Source organism: Halichoeres trimaculatus, unplaced genomic scaffold (genome assembly GCF_033239565.1).
Source record: "Halichoeres trimaculatus isolate MK-OKI-2021-1 unplaced genomic scaffold, fHalTri1.1 fHalTri1_scaffold_13, whole genome shotgun sequence".
In the NCBI taxonomy this organism is placed as follows: Eukaryota; Metazoa; Chordata; class Actinopteri; order Labriformes; family Labridae; genus Halichoeres; species Halichoeres trimaculatus.
In genome coordinates, this window is record NW_027437191.1 from 5,836,786 (window position 1) to 5,859,923 (window position 23,138).

Sequence of the window (23,138 nt, forward strand, 5' to 3'; positions counted from 1 at the left end):
ATTGAGTGTTGTGAGAGGGTGTGTGGTTGTGCGTCTTTGAGGGAAGTGATTTTATACAAGAGTTGTGAGATTTAATCTTTAAGTAGAATTGTTCATTCAGAGTTAACCCCTCACCAAGCAACTGCACCATTGTTAAAAGCCTATTTCTAAGTTTGTCTACTCTTGGTAGAATTAGTGGGTGGTTGTGGGGAATCATACCTCCACTCCACCTGTTAGAACCCAGAGGCTTTATATATATATATATATATATATATATATATATATATATATATATATATATATATATATATATATATATATATATATATATAATATTTTTTTTGTTTTGTTTTTGTTTGTTTGTTGCTGTGTGAGGTTTCTGCTGGGGCCAAAACAGTTTTCAAGAGAATTATGCAGCACTTATAGAGTTTATAAACACAATCTCAACACTCTAGAAACTGAAATCCAATCAAGTGTTGATGTCTTAAGACTTTTTTTTTTTCAAGGACTTACTTCTTAAGGAACTTTAGAAGAACATTTTCTTTCAGTTTCTTTCAGTGATCAACACTGATGAACAAGATAGATGTGTGAAAATAAAGTAGGAACACAAGTGGAGCTGGATTTTATCTGATGAGTAAATGAATCTTATAACTGAAGGAGAGGATACATTTTGCTGTTGGCTAAACACAACAATGTCTGAAATACAGAAACTGGTCAGGGAAGGAACCAGTTGGGCCACATGAAATGAGCGATAGCACCAAGTTTCTCTTTCTGGCTTTTGAGTGCTCGAGGTGACTCACTTCATTTTTCTGAGTGACTGGATGCGTTCACATGCAGTCAGTAACCCTTTTATATTCAGAATATTAGCAGTAACCCAGTTGCATAGAAAGACAAAGCTGAGATGACACACATTGCATCATGACTTTCTCTGTGTGTTGAGATGTTGTCCATATGTCCCTGTTGTGATCAGGATACAATGTAGACAGGAATAACCCTGTATGCTCATGTAAACGGGTTATTCTGATTGTTTCAGAAACTGGATTATTGACCTTAACCTGAATATTGACTGCATTTAAACATAGCCACTGACGTTTTTGTTCAGTGAGATAACTCTGTTCTGTTGCCATCTCCAACCTTTATTTCTCTAAAGCAGGGGTTCTCAAACTTTTTTTTACACCATGGGCCCCTTTCAGGTGAGACACTTCTCCACTCATTATTCTGGCAATGATTAACATAATATTGATAGCAGCACTTTGCAATGATAGAATTAGGCTACATACCCCTGTAATCTGTGGTTATCTTTCTAACTTTATCAACGTTCCTAACAAAGCCCCAGTTTCTTGGCTTATTTGTGAAGCCTTGGAAAAACTTTAGTAGATACTCCATGGTCCTCATTTTTGAAAGGCAAGGCATGGCAAGCTTATTTATATAGCACATTTCAGCAAGGCGATTTAAAGTGCTTTACAGACGGAACAAATTGAAAATTAATAAATAAATAAATGAAATTCAATTTAAAAGCAGATTAAAATGAATAAGAAATAGTAAAATAAAAAGATTAAAAGAAGGTAAAAAAAAAAGTTAAAATAGATTTTAAAACAGATTTTAAGATGAGTTGCAAAATTGCAATTTTTGTTTGTTTGTTTTTATTTTTTTCAAAGAAAAGTTATTAAGAGGAATTGTTAAAATGCTCTAATAAAAGGCAGCTGTAAAAAGGTGAGTCTTCAACCTGGATTTATAGGAGCTCAGAGTTTCAGCAGACCTGATGTTTTCTGGCAGTTTGTTCCAGATATTTGGAGCATAGAAGCTGAATGCTGCCTCTGGGGACTGAAAGCAGACCTGATCCAGATAACTTGAGTGGTCTTGATGGTTCATACTGGATTGAAATATCATTGATATATTTCTGCCCTACTAGGTTACTACTTCTCTAATGACAGCCTAGCTATAGAGTAAATAACAACCTTATTCTCGTATATTTACAACTTGATTCTCACAAATTTATTAGATCTATTAAATGTACTTTGATTTCTTTAACATGGTCCTAATCTTTTATTGCATATTCACACACTTTTGTGGTTTTAATCTTGTCCTCCTCACATTTATCTTTTATTTCTCTTTCACTTTTATGTCTAATTTTTCAGGCACTTGTCACCCTTTCAAAAGCATCATAGCTGAACACCAACACTGCTTCTTCCACTGTGGTGAATAAGTCACAGTGGACACGTGACTGCAGGTGTTTAATAAAAGAAATGGTGAGTAAAAGATCTCAGACATGGTTTCTGTCATTATTGTAAGCTCTCTCCATGCTGATTTGTTTGTTATAATTCTCTGATTTTCGAGAAGATGGTTGGTTGACAGCTGTGTTGACCAATGAGGCTCCTCTAGTGTTTTTATATTATCGGAGGGGACTATGTAGTGTTTTTTTATTCATTCGTTATATTTTGAAAAGCTTTTGAAAGCTTAAATTGGATGGAAATCAAGGCACATTGTTCAGTTTTTATACATTCAGAGTTTATAAATATGCATATTCAATCAAAAGTTCCCCCCACAGTCAGTCCAGGTTCAATAAGTCAATGGTCTGGATTCAACTTTGTTTCACACACACTCACAGCTCCCAGAATCAGACCACCAATCAGGATCTATTCCAATCACACACACACTCTCCGACATGCTGAGGCCATGCCCTCAGGAGCAATTTGGGATTCAGTATCTTGCCTGAGGACACTTCAGCGTGTGGAGCTGAAGGAGCTTGGCGCGCTGTGGTGGGGATGTAAGTAGGAGTTTGCATCACTTTGCTTTTTAAGAAGTGTAATGTGTGATCCTGCTGCACGCCACTGATGAAGAAAGCTGCACAGTGAGACAAATATTTCACCGCAATCAGCCTCAGCAACACGCTCAGTGGTTTCTCTTTAAAAAAGCATCACTTTCAGCTGCTTTACAGCGTTTGCATCCTGCTGATAATCCAATCATTTCATTTACAGCAGCCTTCACTGAGCAGCTCGGCCCACTCCTCAATCTGTCCGTGTGTGGAGCCGAGCGGCTGGAGGACGATTTATTTAAGGTCAGTTTGGGATTTCCAGTGAAGCTGAAGAGTATCCTGGTATCTGTTTCATTAATACCCAAACAAATCCACACACACACACACACACACACGTCCTCTCTATATTTGTGTATTAGAGTGACATTGGCTGCTGTAGTATTGTTAATCTGAGCAGCAGAGAGGGTGCCAGCCTTACATAACTCAGCACGACAAAGCTGCTACCTGGAAGAGAGAGAAGGATGGAGGATGGAGGGTGGAGGGGTATTTACTGGTCCAGCTGTCGTCAGCGTCCTCCCCGTTCTTACTCACACCATATGTCACACATCACGTGCCAGACTCTGCAATCCCCGAGCGCGGCCTGACAAATCATCTCAGGGGATACAACACCAGGCGCCTGCTGGGCTAAACGCTCGGACCAGCGGTGCTAACGTAGCAGGAAGGGTCTGCAGCCACAGCCAGGACTAGACTTGGACCAGGGCTGAGCTGAACTGTGGGGTCACAGCTGATGTCTTTTCAAAGGAGACACAGAGATGTGAATCTCCTCCAGTTCCATTACAAAGCGTCTGTTTCTGAGCTCCAGATTGAGGCTGATACAGAGAGGTTTGTGTGTGTTCAAGCAGGACAATCAGGCTCATGAAAAAAACACGTGTGGCTCTGCCAGAAGATTTCCTTTTTGCTATTTTAGGCTGACAGCATCAGCGAATTATTCCACTACACCGATTATCAGATGAGACCCACGAATGCGTCATCGAAATGCTCCACTTCATAACGCCATTTGCCTTTTGTAACCCTTGAAAGCACATCTGTGTGCTGTAGTGGAGGGAGAATAATCATTATTAAAAGGATAATGAACTCTGTTTGTGTGACAGCTTTCAGAATAGGGTAACAAAGAGCTCAAGGGCAGAGGAATAATAAAAGACTATCACTATGAAAGGAGCATTATGGCAACAATAAATTTTAAAAGGAGATACAGAGAGATTTAAGACATGAGAATTATACAGTGTGATATAAATTAGACATAAATCACAGGACAAAATAAAATTCAGTGTAATAAGACAGGTTACAATATGATACAATACAAAACTGTATGATATGACCATATAATACAACACAATGCAATATGTTAAAATATGATATGATAGCATACAATCACTTACAATATGTTGTGATACGATGTGATATTATCAGTAAAATACAATATAAAACAATATCATATAATATGATGATATGCGACACCACCATATACCAAGTAGTACGTTAAGTTACAATGTGTCATATGTTACAATTAGTGCTGACAGGCGATAAAAAAAATAATCTAATTAATTATGGGATTTTCAATTAATTAATCTAATTAATCACATTTTAATCTCATATCTGATTAAAGTCCCCAAATAAAGAATCTGAATTCTAGGACATAAATTCTAGTTCATGACTTATCAAATACAAGAAGAATAGAAGATTCATAAATCTACATTTGTATTGTGATTGATTAAAACTTAAGTCAGGGCATCTTGTCCAAAAAAATTTTAATTGTAAAATGATATGTTGCTGGAGCAGCTTCAGTGATACCAAAATTCTTTTTTGCAGGCTACAAATAACCGTGTTTGTAAATAAACTTGCCTTCAAAGGCCTTTGCAAAAATTTGCTAGCCTCACTTGCAATCGTAATCTCCATTCCTGTTGTCACCTCGGCTTTGTTTGAGTTGGTTAGCGGCGCATGTGTAAAGTGACATGCCATTGCGATGTACAGGTCCTCCAACTGGTCAATATAAAAATGTCTGTGTTCACGGCCATTGGCGTCTGAGGCCTGGGTCTGTCGGAGCTTTTCAATCAAAATCCTGCTCGTTAACAACTGTGGGTGAGAGCGGTGCTCTCTTTGGATGAGAGCCCAGCATAGATATGAGGAGAAGATGTGAGATGATAGAGACGCGAGACGCTGCAAGTCAGAAAAGTTCAGGCAGCTCACACTCCTACTGAGGATGTGTTGCGGCACCATCGACAGAGATCGTGGAGAGGATCAGAGAATGCAGTGCCCAAGACAAACATGATAAAAAAAAGTTGAAAAATAGTTTCCCATGTTTTGTCAATCATGTTTGCACACTCGCCCCAAAACTTAAGTCAATTATTATTTTTTTCAGAACAGGTTCGATTTATTCTGGGTTTTTTTCTTCTTTTTTTTTGCATCAACCCAGCTCATTTCCTGGTTAGTCAGAGACGCAGTAGGCTACTTGCAACATCACATTTTCATATTTTCTGACATATTTTCTCTACACATTTCAGGCGTTATTTAGATGATCATTGTAGACTTGTGTAAATGAGTGTGTGGGATGGTGTCTATGTGTGTGTTCCCGTGCATGCATGCCTAAAACATGCTGACAGCCGCTGCTCAGGATCACTTGATCACTTTTTGATGATTCCATTTCTCTCGTACTGCAAATTTCAGCAATTAATACAAAATAAACGCATCAGATTCAGTGTGCAAGGCGTGACGTTTTTCTTTTCTTTTTTTTTTTTTTGTCGGATTACCGATCCAAAAACACATCTGAAAAAAATGTACTCATTGTGCAAAAACCTTTACAGTGATAAAAAAGTTGTAACTTGTAGGTTACAGCTTCACCAAACAGTTTGAGGCTCTCAAATCCACTGCGCCCCATCTCACTCATGGTGACAAAGCTTTTAGATCACAACTCACAAAAGCATTATGGGTAATAACTTTTTCATCTCACACCCGCCTGAATCCCTTCATTGTCAAGTCGACAAGCATTTCTGATTTATTTGGACATAGATTTTCAAGTTGTAATAAATTTTGTAGTTGAGATGATGCTGACTTATTACTAAAGCCCTTTGCACACCAGACACTCATTTTTTTGCACACGTTATTTATTTTTTTCAAACCTGTTTTTCAATGCAAAATTTCACACCAGCAAATGTTATTTCACTGAGCAAAATTGTGGCTCTTATTTTTTCCGACCGAGGTTGATTCCTTTAAAGTTTCGCTTGCGATAAGTACACTTCTAACCAATGAAAACGCTTGTTGTTGACTATTCATATACCAAAACATTCAACATTAGTTGTGTTTGTGTCCCAGCACCCAGTTCTTTGCGATTAAAGACACAAAACTACAAAAATGACGATTACAAAGACATCGCTTGGAATAGCTGCAGAGATTGAATATGATGCCTCCAATTATTTGGATATTTCATGCTGTTTATTTACGTCGCCTTTGGTGTGCAAAGGCTAAAAGAGTTATCACAACAACTTCAGTAATCTTTGGCCATGTTGACATAGAATAATCTGCTAGAATAACAAAAACGCAAAATTCCATGTTACAGTGTAGAGGTGTGTGTCATCTGCATAGAAACTGACACAAAAGTTCAGTTCAGTGTTTCTTTTCCACTTTTCTCTCGAACAAACACACTCACACACACACACACGCACAGCACACTGAACATGAGCATCAGAGAGGAGCACACACTGTGAAGTAGAATGTAAAACAGGCTGTTTCTGAGCACACACACGACGCTGCAGAACAACACACACTGATATCTGCATAAAGCTCCACTGATCCCCTGCAGCGTCATTTAACTTCTTCTGTAAAAGCAAAACAAAAAACATAATCCATACACGCCTGACATAAAAGCAAACATTTTATTAACAATGTTTAGGGATTTATTCAGCTCCTGAATTTTTTATCAGGCTAATTATTAGAGTTCCTGTGTTTATGGACTTTTATTCCCCACGCTGCGTGAAAGTTCATAAAGTCTTTAATTAAGAAAGTTACATTTACAGGCTACAGGACGATGATAAATCCAAAAACACAGGGAGCTGCTTTAGAGGAGGGACTTTTAGTTTTTGAGGAGTGCTAACCGTTAAAGCTTATTAAAGTCTTCAGTCTGAAGCGGTCACTACGGAGATATTTCAGTTATAGAAAAGGGTTTTTTGGTTTTTTTTGCAGGTGCTTTTAAAGATCTGTGAGCTCATCTCCTCTCTTTACAGCTTTATGCTAATCGAATGTACTCCAAACCAACAAAGGGGAGGAAAGGAAGTAGGAATAAAGAAATTAAATGTCAAGTTTTTTCAAGCAGAGCTGAGCTAAACCTTTAGGGATGAATGTACCACCCTCCCTCCCTCCTTTCCTCCCTTCCTCGTCTGCTGGTTGTGTTGTTCTGCAAAGAGACCTGCAGGTTATTGATTTTCTTCTCAGCCTTATTTTCCAAAAGTGTAAACAAGTTTAACATAAAGACCCTCGTCCTGCAGAGCTGTGGACTGCAGATTTCTTTCAGGATTTAACATAAAGGGTGATGCTGAGGAGGTTTTACAGCGACCTTAGTTTGTTGTGTTTAGCAGGGACATCCAGATTAATCATCAAAGTGTGAACAGCTCCCTCTCAGAAACAGCACAGAAACACTGTTTTCTAACTACTCCTTAGTTTTAAGATGCTGACGTTACTTTGATGAGTAGTTCAGGGTCGTCTTGGCAGGAAGTTGGACAGCAGCTGCTCAGAGAGTGAGGAACAAATCATTGGCAGAGTCTGAGCTCTCCCCCTGGAGCAAAGCTGCACCCTGCTGCCGCTGATTCAGGAGACAACACATCATTGCTGCCTGCTGGCACCCGCTGACTGTCTGAGAGCACCTTTAGACACCTGGGTGAGAGCAGCCGACCAAGACCACAAACAAACAAACAAACCCAGCTCCTGGAAAGTGTGCTGTTTACTTCAGAGAGGAGCTCTTCCTGTGTGACGGCTGAGTTCATCATTTTCACTAAAAAAGCTGACCCCTGAATCATCATCAAATGTATTGATTTCTCATTTTGCTGAGTTATTCAACTCATGTCTCGTTAAATATTGGGTGGGAGAAAATGCACCAAAAGAACCAGTTCAACTTAAAATCAAAATCAACGAGATGTCCTGTCATTGCTTTGCTGTCATTTTGTCATCGCCTCCACTTTGCTCAGCTGGAAAACCATAGAAAGCTTCTGGTTTAAAAACATGCAGCTGCCTTTTTTTGAGCTAAAAACATGAAAAACAGCATCAGCACAAAGACTGACTCTTTCTTTATGCTGATCTTAATACCTGTAATCACTCAAACCTGGAGACGAACAAAGACCTTTCCAAAATCATAAACTGCAAAGATGAGTGACTGAAACTGCAGCTAGATGGTTTTTCATTTCTGTTATTTTTTTCAGGTAAATTACTTAAGATGTACACCTACAGGCAAAATTTAGAAAAGAGGTGTAAAGTAGTGTTTTGTCCATAGTGGGCGCTAAATAGAACACAAAGCAAGCCATGAAGCAAACGAGGAAGAGCCAAACATTTCAGTTCTTAGACATTCTGTTGGTTCAACAAAGCCAAGATCTCTAGAAAAACTTCTCTCTTTTTTTTGGCTTTTATGAGCACACACTTAGGGGAAAAATTTAATTTCAGGTCATTATTTCTGAAGTTTTGCCCACTTAAAGGAATGACTGATCTGAATTTTAATCAGGAACCTTGTATCTGCCTGTGAAGAGGATGAAGGCCCATCTCCTTATCTCATCCTAACTCAGGAGAAGCTAGGTTGGCTTTTCCAATATGGCCTCTGCTGACAATAGGCTCCAAAACTCTGTATCAGAAACAAATGAGTGATGTCATAGAGACAGCCAGCAGTTCAACATTCCTCACAGAAGCTTTGATCACATCCCAGTCTAAGCTATGATTTATTGTGTTTTAAAGGGGCTATCTAAAAAAGTTAGTGTTTTCCGAGGATAAAGACTCTATTTCCCATGAGCACGTGCGCCACACTGTCGACTCACATGACTCAAGATGTGCGATTGTTTTAACGCAAAGGAAGAGTGATCAGATTGTTTTTTAGCTCTACTTTTCTTTGTTCAAGGCAACTTTTTAAAATGCAACAAATGCATTTATAAGTAGTTACGTAGCACTATTCTTTGAAATGTGACAACAATCAAACTCAGTTTGTAGTTAAGTGTCCAGAAGGTGAACAGACAATCTGTCCAGTGTTACTGACAGCCCTGTGCTCTGAGACATGTCTGTAATGTGTAACGTTAGTAAATCCTGGTTATGTCCTGCCAGTCATCTACCAATCAGAGCTAATGTAACCTCACTGTTCATTTTATTGATAGACTCTCATGTTTGAACAGACCACTGCAGAATAACTGCTGACTGTAGGTTGGAATCAACATAACCACAAACAGTTTAGCTCCTGTGTTAGCCAGGGGCCTTTCAGGGGGTCAGAGAAAACACTTTCTGTTAGCATTTACCATGACTTTAAACTTTTGTTTTTTAAGTTTCGGGAAGCTGGAAACCACTAGGGGGCTCAAATGAGCTAACAGAAGGAGCCAAAGAAACATAAAAAAAAAAACTTCAGTCAGACCTGATGCACACTTTCGTGTCTTCCTTGAGCATAAAGCCTCAAAACCGAGCTGTAATTTTTGGAATTCCACCTGAGTCCATGCATCTCTCAGTGCTCGGTGCTGATAAGAAGGAAAACAAATCAATGCATCACTGTTATTGGCTCAAAATTTCGATACTCATTTGTTTGTGGGCAGTTGTGCAAACATTAAAATCAACACCATTCCCCCTGAGTTCAACGCTGCTGAATTCATCCAGATTAATGCAGTCGACTCTGTTTACACAGAGGATCTGATGTGAATCTCTTCTTTCATCAAACACAATAAACAATGTGTTTTCTTTTTTTAAAGTTGGATGTTTCAGCTTTTATATATCGCTGCATTGCTGCAAATCTCTCATTGGTGAGTGAATATGGACTCTGTGGAATAACACCTGGTGTAAAGGCCCTGTCTCTTATTTTTTTAATCATTTCAAAGCTTGCAAAGTCGTCTTTTAAACGCTGCTGAAAACAAAAGCCTCAAATCCTTTGTGTTACACACCTCGCGGATGATCCTGTAACATTATTTCTATATCTCTTTGTTGTAGCTTTCATAGGAGGCCAAATATCTCCCACAGCAGCTGCACCTGCTGCGCGATCATTGTTCTTCTGTACAGTCACATTTCCACAGACTGTATTGTCTTGTTTTGTGCAATCCTCCGCATGTGCACAGAACAGAGGCAGAGATAAAGAGCCAAACATTCCCACCTAATGATGCTGGACCGCTCCTCTGTTTGTGGATTAGCAGCAGCTGCAGATATCCAGGAGAGAGGCCGTGTTGTTGGAGGGTTCCTCAGAAGGAAGCGGGTGAAATGAGGAGAAAACAAGCGGCCTCTTTAATGCAAATGTGACTAATGCATGACGGGTCTAAACCCCAGGCAGACAGGGAGGAGGAGCTTTATAAATAGAAGCACGCAGGAAACATGATGACAAATATTCAGTCCAAACAACCATTTTCTCCCTCTCAGCTTCCTGTTTGATTTGTGAGGCCGCAGCAGGGGACCAATGAGAGCCGAGCAGGTGCTCTAATTAAGATGGCAGACACCTTATCCTCACTCGCAGCTCCACCTGCTCACTGATGATAACACCAACAGGATCCAGAGTGGAGGAAGAGGAGTCTGAACCACAAACATCTGCTGGTTCCTGCTCAATGTTTGTTTTCTCTGGGATCACAGCGTAGAGGGATGATAACGGGCAGGTGGATTCTGATTGGTCCAAACGCCACACGCTAACAACAACCTGAGTCTATGCACGTCCAGTCATTACACAAACAGGACCATCAGTCAGAACGTTCTACTATGGAACGGCCTGTTTGGCTGTTAGCTGCATGTACCACTGCTACTACTTGACCAGATAATTAACTACACCATGAAAGCAAGCCAGATGCAAAACGTCATATGTAAGTGGAACCTTCTATGACGCTTCCATTTATTCTCTCGTTTACAATAAATTCATATTATGCATGTGTACTACTCATAAATAGCAGTAAGAACAGTGAGGTGTAACGCTGTGACAGTGAAGATCAAGATAAAAATAAAAAATACAATTTGTCAGTGGAAGAAGAAATGGAGCTGTTATGACAAGAATATAGACAAACAAACAATGAGCTATCACCGCTCTGATTGGTCCACCAATCAGAAACATTCAGGGTGCAGGCCCCGCCCCTCATGGTTCCTAGACATCTGGAAAGTACCACCCACCGGGCAGGGCTGTTTCAAGGCGTAGATCAATATTCCAGAACCAGATTTAGACCCCAGTTCCTGCTGTCATTCAGCACATGGTTCCACAAAAAATACCTGGGGAAAGTTCCTGCAGTTGAAAAACAACTTATAGAATAGAATAGAAAAGAATAGAAAATACTTTATTTATCCCCGAGAGGAAATTCAGGAGTCACCGCAGCATTTAAGAAAACAAAAGTAAGAAAGAGTATAGAAAGTGCAAAAATGTCCATAAGAAATTAGATGACGACATCCCGTCCACCACTCGTCCACCACTCTCCAGCCCAGCCAGTCTCCACCTCCACAGGGTCCAGGACTGAGCCTCCCCAGCAGTCTGTTCAGTCTCTGTCTCCTGGATCCTGTCTGCCCACAGCAAGCGAAGCTCCTCCGATGTGTAGCGGCGTCTGATGTCAGCTCCGTCAGCCACGTCCGTGAACAGCACGATGCCGCTGGGTTAGCACAGCTAGCTCGTCCATCCCCCGGGGCTAGATCCCACGTTCCCATCAACGATGGATGGAAGGACAGGTCCACGTCGTCACCTCCCAGCTCACATCCGAGAACCAGCACGTCGTCCTCACCTCCTCCTCCTCAGCTCGAGGGAAATCATCAAGCCCTACACTAGTTAGCATTGACATGCTACAGGCTGCTAACAGCTAATTTTGCATGTAAACAATGCAGCCATGGTTACATGTAGGATCTCCAGACAAACACAGGAGAAAAGTAGTAAAAAATATCGCCGAAGCCACAAAAAGTTTGGTGTCCGTGACCGACAATGAACCATACAAAGTGATGATCCACTCCAAATACAAAGATTACGAAAAAGAGACGAAGAAATTACAAGAAACGGACAAAGACGAGAGAGCTGCTGCAACAGGCAGCTACTTGGGTAGCGCAAGGGGACATATACATATACATATATAGGGGACATATCATGCTGATCCCTGATTCAATACTTATATATAATATAATTCAGTTGAAAACAAGACCTTACACCCTCTGAATTTAAAAAAAATGAGATATTGTATTTTTTCTGATATCCTAGAAAGAGATTTGATGCCTCTGAAAATAGGTCATTGCCAGATGGCCGCAAGATTTCGACCCTCGTGACGACACGAGGATCCTTTCTTTTTATTGGAGTAATCTGACAAAGCAGCTCCTCCTCTGTGATGTCAGTTAGTCACACAACCGCCACCGAGGGATACACCCACCAAGAGCCGAGTATCCCCCCTCAGATGCTGGATGCAGGGACTCTGCTCTGCTGAGCAGCTCGGCTTTACATGGTGAATTAGCAGTTAAAACACTGTAGTTTTAGCAGACGTCATAATACTTGTGAGACTGTGATATTTGCATGCTTGTTCTAACATGCACTGTGAACCTTGACCACAATAATGCTGCGGTAATAACATAGTGACGAACTGACGGTAGAGACTACACTTTCAGCATGATGGATAAAACAGACAGAGAAAAGTGAAGGAGCAGGATGGAGCCCTTTTATAGAAATAGTTTATTGGTGAAGTCTGCCTATATTTCCAGGTATAAACTATACATGTTACAGTACTGGTTTGACTCACCACACTGAAGCGTCCTGAGATAATCTGTGTCCAGGTGGATTTTCTTCCTCCTGAGCTGCAGAACCGTCCGGGTCTGACTCGGGGTCCAATACAAAAGGACGTATCCTACACTCTGCCATTTTATTAGTGCTATCAATGCCTTAAGGTGAAGTTTTGGCAAACAGCAAACTCGCTCGGTCTGCCCCATCCAATATGGCGATTTTGTAAATACTGCCATTCTGCAAAAACCGCCCCCTGGCTCTACCCCCTCCGCCCCTCTGATATAACTGACCAATCAGAGCACAAAGGGCTGTGACGTTGCGAGGTTACTGGAAGTCATTCTGGAAACGAAGCGTTTCAACAAGATCTTCAGAATGGCCTAAAATGAGGATATTGAGAACGCTATTGTGGGGCAATGAAGGAACTAAATGACTTGTACTGAGGGCAGAAATGCTTCACAGGCATCCTAGTCTGGCATAGTGAAAAGGAGAAACAAGCATGATATGTCCCCTTTCAGCCTCATTTCCACCAAGTGGTCCAGTTTGGATCAGTACAGTCTGGTACAGCTTGGATCAATAAAGCCTGATCCTGTTTGTGTTTCCACCCTCATGGTAGATGGCTTGTAAGCCAGATGCCGATAGCTGTGTAAGGGTGTATTCACAGCTGGATCATTTGGGGCAGTTGTTCTGAAACAGTGAGCAGCCCCCCCAAAACCCCAGTTCGTTTGGGCATATGTGAGCACAGCAATCACACTCGGATGCAGGACAAAACAAGCGGGTCGAGATCGCCAAAAATAGGTGGTCTCTGCTTTCTTCCATTCGAGCCCTGTAGCAGTTCCTTACAGTGAGAACCCAAACGCCCCAGCAACCGGCACAACTGACTTATTACTGTGGCGCACACTGTGGTGATAGGGGCAGTAATGAGCCCAGTTGACAACTGCACAGTCAAAACAGTAGAAGAAGAAGGAGTAAAGAAGAAGTAGAGGCACCTGAAGAACAGAAAAAATGAGTCGTTGGCTCTGTGGAACAGAGAGGAAAAAAAAGTGCCTCATTGAAAAAAACTGCACATGTTGTTCATATTGCGCAGACTGATACATGAGCCAGATAAACTCTTCAATGCAAACTGGCCACAGATGTTGATGCTCCATGCTGGGTAAGAACATGAATGAATGAACAAAGATAAGGAATCTCCCTGCCTTCCGCGATTGATTTTTGACCAATAAATCCAACGATGAAGAAGAAGACAAAGTACATAAAGGGCAACAAAAGAAGACATCTAGCAATTCATCTTCTCTGTGATTTCCATGTGGCTCTTTGTTACGAAGCGAAATCAAGCTTTGTTTCAGAGAGGTCTGTGTGCCACCAGGAGGAATACAGCAGCCACTGTTTCACGGTAAATGATGATTCTTTCCACCAATCAACGGTCTACAGTGTTATAACTTCACCTTTTTGGATCAGATCTGTTTAGTCTGGCACCCCTACAGAAGGGTCACAAAAAGTGGGATGACTCGTCTCAATTATTTGAGGCTTTTGGGAGGATTAGTCAGTGGGAATGCCATAAAATGTGTGTCGTACCCAGAAAAACTGAACTGAACCGCTTGGTGGAAACCGCTCTGGTTCCTGTTTGCTGCCATAAGGGCTATAAAGATACAATAACGAGATGTAAAGAAGTACGAACCAAAGACATCATCTACTTTGTCAGTATGTTGATCTGGTACATGGATATAAAGGTGTATGCAGGCTGTGTCTGGTTAAACCTGCATGTAAACACTCAACATGAAAAATGAGGAGCCAGCACAGGCATGAGGACATTAACCTGCACAGCTCTGCATAGCATCTCCTCCCTTCTCTCCTCTGTTCACTGAAAAATGTTGTCTACTAAACCTAAATTTGCTAAATAGCTCCACACCGTCTGTAGAAGCCCATAATGTAATAATGACCTATAACGTAATAACGACCCGTAACGTAATAAATTTGGCCTTTTTAAAATGTAATAGGCCCATCCATCGATTTTCTTTCGCTTATCCGGGGTCGGGTCGCGGGGGCAGCAGCCTAAGCAGGAAAGCCCAGACTTCCTCCTCCCTAGCCACTTTGTCCAGCTCTTCAGGGGGGATCCCAAGACGTTCCCAGGCCAGCCGAGAGATGCAGTCTCCCCAGCATGTCCTGGGTCTGCCCCGGGGTCTCCTCCCGGTGGGACGTGCCCTGAACACCTCACCAGGGAGGCGTCCTCATCAGATGCCTGAGCCACCTCATCTGGCTCCTCTCAACGCGGAGGAGCAGCGGCTCTACTCTGAGCTCCTCCCGGATAGCCGAGCTTCTCACTCTATCTCTAAGGGAGAGCCCAGCCACCGTACGGAGGAAGCTCATTTCTGCAGCTTGTACCCGCGATCTTGTTCTTTCGGTCACTACCCAAAGCTCATGACCATAGGTGAGGGTGGGAACGAAGATCGACCAGTAAACAGAGAGCTTCGCCTTCCAGCTCAGCTCCCTCTTCACCACGACAGACCTGTGCAGAGTCCGCATTACTGCAGACGCTGCACCGATCCGCCTGTCGACCTCTCGCTCCATCCTTCCCTCACTCGTGAACAAGACCCCGAGATACTTAAACTCCTCCACTTGGGGCAGGATCTCATCCCCGACCCAGAGAGGGCACTCCACCCTTTTCCGGCTGAGGACCATGGACTTAGATTTGGAGGTGCTGATTCTCATCCCAGCCACTTCACACTGGGCTGCGAACCGCTCCAGAGAGAGTTGAAGGTCACGGCTTGATGAAGCCAACATGACCGCATCATCTGCAAAAAGCAGTGATCCAATCCTGAGGTCACCAAGAAATTCTGTCCATAAAAATTATGAACAGAATTGGTGACAAAGGGCAGCCCTGGTGGAGTCCAACCCTCACTGGAAACGAGTCCGACTTACTGCCAGCAATGCGGACCAAGCTATGGCACTGGTCATACAGGGAACTGACAGCTGGTAACAAGCAGCCTGACACCCCGTACTCCTAGAGAACCCCCCACAGGACTCCCTGAGGGATACGGTCGAATGCCTTCTCCAAGTCCACAAAACACATGTGGACAGGTTGGGCAAACTCCCATGCACCCTCGAGGACCCTGCTGAGGGTATAGAGCTGGTCCACAGTTTTTTTTTTTTGCATCAGGCCCATAACGTAAAAAACGGCCAATAACGTAATAAGTTATTGCATTATTGGTCACAAGTTATTACGTTATAGGTTCAGGACTTTTATTACGTTATTGGTCAGTTGTTACGTTATGGGCTTCTACACCATCATACATATACAAAGGATTTGTCTGTTCCCAACATGTTTTCACCATCACAACAAGGATCCTGCACTTTGCTCCTCTGCCTGTTGACTCTGTGGTAAAACGTGTTCATCATAAGAATAACGACAAGGACATGATGTTATCATCAAGCATGGGAAGACATCTGTCTCATCCATCAATGTACAGATCTTTTCTGTCATGTGAATCCGGTCCCATAAAAACAAGAACTTTCAGAGGACACTCTAGGATCAAGGACACTTCCTCTACAGGATTCAGTTTCAGCCTTTACAGCCTGTTTCACTGCTGCAGGCAGGTTTAGAGTCACTGTGACAACATTCAGTGATCACAGTAATCCAGAGTCGACAATCACAGCCCTAAAAACAGTCTGCTTTCAGGAAACCAAAGACCTCGTCTGCAGAACGCCGTGTGAGCTGTGCTGAGTGATAGTTTGTGTATTTATGCTGAGTCGTACTTCTTAGATGTGCTCAACAAACTGCTCCACAGTCAGGATTTGTGCGTCCCTCCACCGTTGGTGAGAAACAGCATCACTGTGAACATGTTCTCCAGCCACGAGGAGCAGCGTGAAAGAGGTTTTCATTAGTAACACTGCAGCCGCTGCTTTGGAAGCCAGAAGGAACCAGAGCATCTGCTGCACACACTCCTTCCCCCCTCACACACATGAAAGCAGCGCAATCACACACTCACACACACACTCACTCACAGAGCAGCGGCAGCAGGGCGCTCTCAACACTCAGCTCTGACGATGTTTGACTTGGACCATCACATTCTTCTTCCTCTGAAGCCACAAACAGAAGCCGACTGACGACAGAGACAAAACGCGCTCCTCAGTGGGATCCTCGCCTCCATCTGTGTCGGCTGCTGCAGTCTCACAGGAGCATGAAATGCACCATGGGACGTTTCATTTAGCTCGCCACCTCCTCCTGTGTTCAACTGCGCCACATTTGTGCAAAACAACAGAGAGTGGGAGTCTTTAGCCCAACAAATAAGCTTCTTAGTTTTAATTGCCTCATGAAAGCCAGCAGCAGTAAAGGTGTGAGGGAAACACACGCGCACACACACACAGTGCCCTGAAGGGAAGTTCTCATCACTTCTTATTTTTCTCCACACATCTCAGAGTCTGAACACTGAAAAGATAGAAAGAGTTTAGGAAGTTCTTTTCAAACTGCCTGCAGCGATAAAACAGACTGTAGCAACTGAAACTAAATCCTTTAGTGGAAGAAATCCTGATCAGTCCGTCCTCTAACGGTCCTCTCTTTGTCAGACAGGCTGTTTATGAAAGTAAAGATCTGTACAGAGAGAGATGAAACAGATGTCTTCTCACTGTGATGTTTAACTTTTATCAACAATCTTTTTATGATGTAGGAGGTAAAATTACGTCTTTGGGATATTAACCTGTTAATAAAAAGATTCACTGAATCACTATGACCGGCTGTGTTAGCTGAGTGATTCAGATTCATTCAAACACTTTTCTGCAACAAGTGCACAGCAGGTACAAACTGTCTCTGTCTCATTCTCATCAAAAGGAGAGTGCTGTAGTGATGGTTAACTCAATTCTTTTTGCTGAATCAGGTTTAAATGAGTCACTCACCAAAAGGAATCAGGTTTTTTGAGTCATTTGAGTCACTGAGTCAGTAACCCAGAGAGAAACTACATGTGCCACAGGGTTAAGACCTTTTAATAGCTTTTCATCCCACCCCGTACACATAAAAGTTAAGTATTGACAGAATAAAACGAAACAAAATTTAAAAGATAAAATAAAATAAAATTTAAAAAATAATATAAAACAAAACAAAATGAAATAAAATGTAAAAAATAAAATACAATTTAAAGAATAACATAAAATAATAAAAAATAAAATGAAACAAAATAAAATAAAAAAATGATATAAATTAAATAAAGTAAAATGTAAAAAATAAAAATAAATAAACAAATGTGCAACACTTTTTAATTAATCTTTTTCGATCATTCAGGCAGAGATAATTAGTGAGTTTCTATTAGTTCCACCCTTTCATTACATTATTTATTGAAGCAGCAAAAAGCCACACACGCTCTCTTGTGCTGATTCTGCTCCTATCATTTCTGTGCATCATGTTCGTGCAGAAAACACAACACAGCTTTAGGACTCCCTTTCCCTCTGAACAGCCTTTCGAAGGCCTATAAGGGGACAGTGCTAGGGGCACACCTCGATGTTTGAGGCCCACACCTCCAACTTATGTCATGACCTGATCATTTCAGTAAGTCTTCTGAAGATCCCAAGAAGATCTGGTGCTATTTCCAAAACAGATTTAAGGATTTCTACAACATATGAATAAGTAGAGTTTTGACAATCTGAACATCCAGCATTGTTACTTTTACATCCATGTTACATAGCTGACAGTATGGGATCCTCACTCCTCTTTTGTTTTTGTCCTAGGTGATCACTCTAATTACGCTCACCTGCTGAGCCTGGGGATCTGATGGTTAACACCTGGGATTCTCCAGAAAGCAGGGACAGGCTTTGCAGCAGAAGCTCTCTGCCTCCTGATCCGTCATGTCTGTCAGTTTCTTTGTTTCTTTCAAAACTGTCCTGGAAGGTTGAGGTGAGGTTGGACTAGGCAAGTCGGGGTGCCCCTACATTTGCTTCACCTTGTAAGTTGTGTGTTAAAAGCACTCGGTAAGTGTGGTTGTGCCATACAATGTAGTTTCTCTCCTTGGCACCTTTTTTAGAGAAGCTAGTTAGGATTATATCTTGTTTTTTTAAGAGATAGAGAAGAGTTAGGCCTGGTTTTGTTTTATTAAGTTCATTTGTTTGGCACAACCACTTTGGTCCAGTCCTCACCCCTCACCTTGTTTGTCAAGCAGTTTCGGCTTGTGTGGGAATAAACTACTTGCTTATATTTACAACCCTACTTTGGCTTTGTTAGTTTGTTTTCTTGATTGTGTTTCATTTCTGCGTAGTAATTAGGGATGTAAAAATCCATGTGTAAATTATGGGGAAGCAGAATACCCCTTCTTTAATAAGAGAAATAAAGCTAACGCAGTAGTGCTAAAAGCAGCAGTTAGAGTACCTTTATGTGGTTGGGTGTACAGGAGACTGTTTAATTTATTGTTCAATAACCTAAATGTTAGACTCCAAACAATATAACTGTAAGAGCTGCTGCTCCTCATTGAGATTACACTGTTTATTTAAAGAGTCAAACAGGGCTGGACCCACTAGAGCACGGAGCTCTCATGGTAGCCATGCTAAGAGAAAAGACTGAGCATCAGGGCAGTGTGAGAGGTCATTTCTAACTTTTTCTGGTCAAAGTAAAAAAAAACTTGTCCACAATATGTCCAATTTTTGTCTACTTTGCCTGATTAAGAGGGGAGATCAGTCGAGCTGAGATCTAGAGGTGTATGTATTTTATTGCAGGCTACACACTGCTGTTTAATTTGCTGTTGAAATGTTTTTCTCTCCATGTAAAATTGTTTGCACTGATAAATAAATGAGCAATTGTAAATTAATTATAATAAAATGTCAACTTTTACGGGGATAATACTGCTCAGTCATTTCCTACAGGCCTCTTTACGTGTGTGTCAGTGTCTGTGTCTGCCTCAACCCCCCCACCGCTCGACTTTTACTCACTTTAAAGTGATACTCCGGGATGGAACAAGTTGGGTCCTATCACAAGGTTTAGGGCAGAAATTACCCCTACAGCAGTGATTTTGTGCAGCAGAAGCCCAGAGCGCACACAACAAACACCCCCTCCCTGCTCCTCTGCAGGTTTCCTCTGCACTCAGACGGGGCCATATTTTATTTGACCAAAAACACAAATAAACGGACTCCCACCGAAAAAATCTGATATGGGTCTGCATTCACACTTTATTTGGAGAATTTTTAGTGTGTTACTTTCACACAAAAACACCGCTAAATAAGGCTCTAGTTCTCATTGTGTCTCTTCGTCCTGGCAGACTACCTGTGTTTGTTTATCTCTGGCTCGCCGCGCATGCGGACTGATACACTAAGCGGCGAGCGCCTCATGGCCAGCTATGGCTCTGCAGCGGAGGTAGCGCCGTTTTACGACGCGCTGAAAATTCTCTAAATAAAGCGTGAATGCAGACCCATATCAGATTTTTTCAGTGGGAGTCCGTTTATTTGTGTTTTTGGTCAAGTAAAAAATGGCCCCGTCTGAGTGCAGAGGAAACCGGCAGAGGAGCAGGGAGGGGGTGTTTGGTGTGAGCGCTCTGGGCTTCTGCTGCACAAAAACACTGCTGTAGGGGTAATTTCTGCCCTAAACCTTGTGATAGGACCCAACTTGTTCCATCCCAGAGTATCACTTTAAGGCTCTTGGAGAGAAGCACAGAACGAAAAATGACGACACGTGTTGACCTTCTACTCAATTCTAATAAAAAAAAACAACAACAACAAAAAACATGTTCTTTTTCTTACTGTAAGTACAGTCAGGTAATAAAGACCCAGATAAAAAATTGACTTTGTGTGTTCCTGTCTCTTATTGACTTGGTCACATTTTGACCTTAAAATCTATAAACAAAGATCTGGGTCTGAAAAGAACTTAAAAAGTCTGTTTATCTGTTCTCAGATTCAGCCTGACATGAGTCTGTTCAGTGTCTTTGCTGTGAAAGGATCTGAGATCAAAGATTGGATGACTTCAGATGCTGCACGCTGCAGAGTGTTACAACCTGACGAGTTCTGTGTTTCTGTGGTTCTCCTCCCACCAAACGTCTCGTCGTGTCCCGTCTCGTCTCTTTTTCAGGTTTGTTGGTGGAGCGTCGGAGCAGACAGGTCGGATAAATAAACCTGTTTGTGCTCTGTCAGTCTGCTCCGTATCAGCATTCACTTCATGCTGGGGTTCAACAAAGGGTGAACTGAAACTAATCCTGTGGGTGTGTCACATCCTCGACACCTCTTCGCACACACTAATACACATCATCACCAGCACACACACCATGGCACACACACAGCTCTCAGGTTTACCTGCGAAGGCCGGCCTCATGGTGAAGTCGTGCTCGTCGATGCGCAGGAGATGGCTGGTCTTCAGCTTTCTGGTTTTCGTCCCATCGGAGACTTTCTTGGACAGAGGACTGGAGACCAGAACAGAGGACAGGTTTTAAAAGGAGTCCAGAGTCAGGAAAATAAATTATATTAAAGGGACAGTTCAGGTTTTTACTGTTGGTGTACAAAGTTCTTGTTACCTGTAAAGAACCAGACCTGTATTGAGGCTCAGACCACATGAGGTCAACTCATCTATTTGAGTCATTGGAACAAACCCAAACTAATCTATTGATTAAATGTGTAGGTATATCAGTGTTAATTGGCTGCCAGGACCCCAATTTGTTTTTCATTATCCTCTGATGCAGCATGTTCATGTTCGCCCTGCAGCACAACGATCAGCTTTTGGGACAAGAGGAGAAACAAAAGTACAACAAACTGAAAGCTGAGTGATTCTGAGAGCTGGTGTAGAGCAGTGTTTAGGTTGGGAGCTGTCAAACCCTCATCCAGAGTCTCAGTCCAACCTGCACGTCACTCCTCACTCTCATCCTGTTTCCTGCTCTGTGCACAGCCCTGTCCTCTCTGAATAAAGGAACAAAAAGCCAGAGAGGATGCTTTAAAAAACTGTTTCTGTGTTCAGAGGAAGGGATTGACTCAACAATCCAAAGGAAAAGTGAAGAAACACCTGAACTCAGTGGAGAGCAGCTGACATCCCAGGTTTCCTGGTGAACCCAGTGAGCTCTTTCTGTCAAATTACTTAATGTAATTAGTTACAGTTTCTCGTTACTTTCCCCATAAAAGTAACTAAGGCTGTATTCAGACCAAAAAAGTCCTTCGGTCCACTTGTTTGGTCCGGACCAAAAACGGACTTTATTTTTTTCGTGTGGTGCGGTTCGTATTCAGTTCGTATTTTGGCCGCACCAGGGTTCGTTTGTGTCTATTCACACCTGCATGAAAAGTCCGGACCAGCGTGGGAAACGAACCCTGGTCCATTTAAAGTGGACCAAATAGTGCGGTCCAAACCCTGGTGCGGACCAAACAACTGGACCGAGACCCACTTTTTGAGGTGGTCTCGGTCCGCTTCCAAACGAACTCTGGTGTGGTTCGTGGTTCTCTGGTGCAGGTCTGAATACAAACCAAGGTCCATCCGAACTAACTACAGGATACATGCACCTTTTGGGCCTATAAAGCCACCGTAACCTAACCGTCTTTGGTTCATACCTGATCCTCCGTCTTCTGTTTAGCCACACTGTTATTAGCATGTTGTGGGTCAGGACACGCAGAGCATAGCGTCTCCTTGCTGCACGCATTTGTCTTCGCTGTTCCAAAATTGTAAACGGTGTTGTTAAGCTGCTTTGAAGGAGCTGCTCTTGAAACTGAAAATGATTTTGCATCTCTAATAAGAGCACAAACACGTTTACCTCCATTTCCGGGTCTGTATTCTGTGTGCCGCCCTTTGTCAGTGCTGTCCAATGAGAGCACTGATCGTCACACACGTGGATGTGTTTACAGAATATAGTCCACTTGCAAAAAGTACAATCTGAATACGAACCGCACCAAACGAAAAAAATAAAGTCCACTTTTGGTCCGGACCAAACAAGTGGACCAAAGGACTTTTCTGGCCTGAATACAGCCATAGTTTCTCGTTACTTTCCCCACAAAAGTAAATTTAATTAGTTATCAAGAAACATAGTTATTGCATTACTTTTTCAAAATGCTTTTAATAAGGGTTAGAATTACGGGGTCAGGCACTCCCTGAAAGTGTTACCTGAGACATTCAGGGAGGACTTTGAAAATTTTCAGGTTTGTTATGTGCCTGTTTCCAAACTGGTATGGAATTGGTTTTTAATGAGCCTCACTTGATATCAGAGCTTGTTTCAGCACCATGGATAGCTCTGTTTGTTGTGTGTGACGTTACAGTACACTGCTGCACCTGAGCAGAGGCTACGTTTGCACTGGTGAATTAACTTACCTCATACCTTTGTGGGCGATGTGACCAGCTGTTTAAGTCTTACCTTCTGCTTCATTTCTGTAAAACTGAAATGAGGGGCAATTTAGAGATTTGGGAGCCAGGAAAGCTGCCACTGCCACATTGATCTGAACAGTTGACATGATATGGTTCAGAAAGTTGCAGAGGGATGTCCTGTGGTATTTTTATTGCTTTAAATCTGACAGCACTTAAGACAAAACAACTTTTCCATC

General features: G+C 42.1%; 1 protein-coding gene across 1 annotated transcript in view; it reads right to left on the reverse strand.

Annotated features, from left to right (window-relative positions):
* The window catches only part of LOC141802436 (gamma-aminobutyric acid receptor subunit rho-2-like), a 58,556-nt gene that overhangs the window by 28,944 nt on the left and 6,474 nt on the right, over positions 1 to 23,138 (reverse strand). Inside the window, exon 2 of the mRNA XM_074685999.1 lies at positions 20,922 to 21,028. Within this exon, the coding sequence (XP_074542100.1) occupies positions 20,922 to 21,028 (107 nt within the window). The remainder of the gene's footprint in view (positions 1 to 20,921; positions 21,029 to 23,138) is intronic.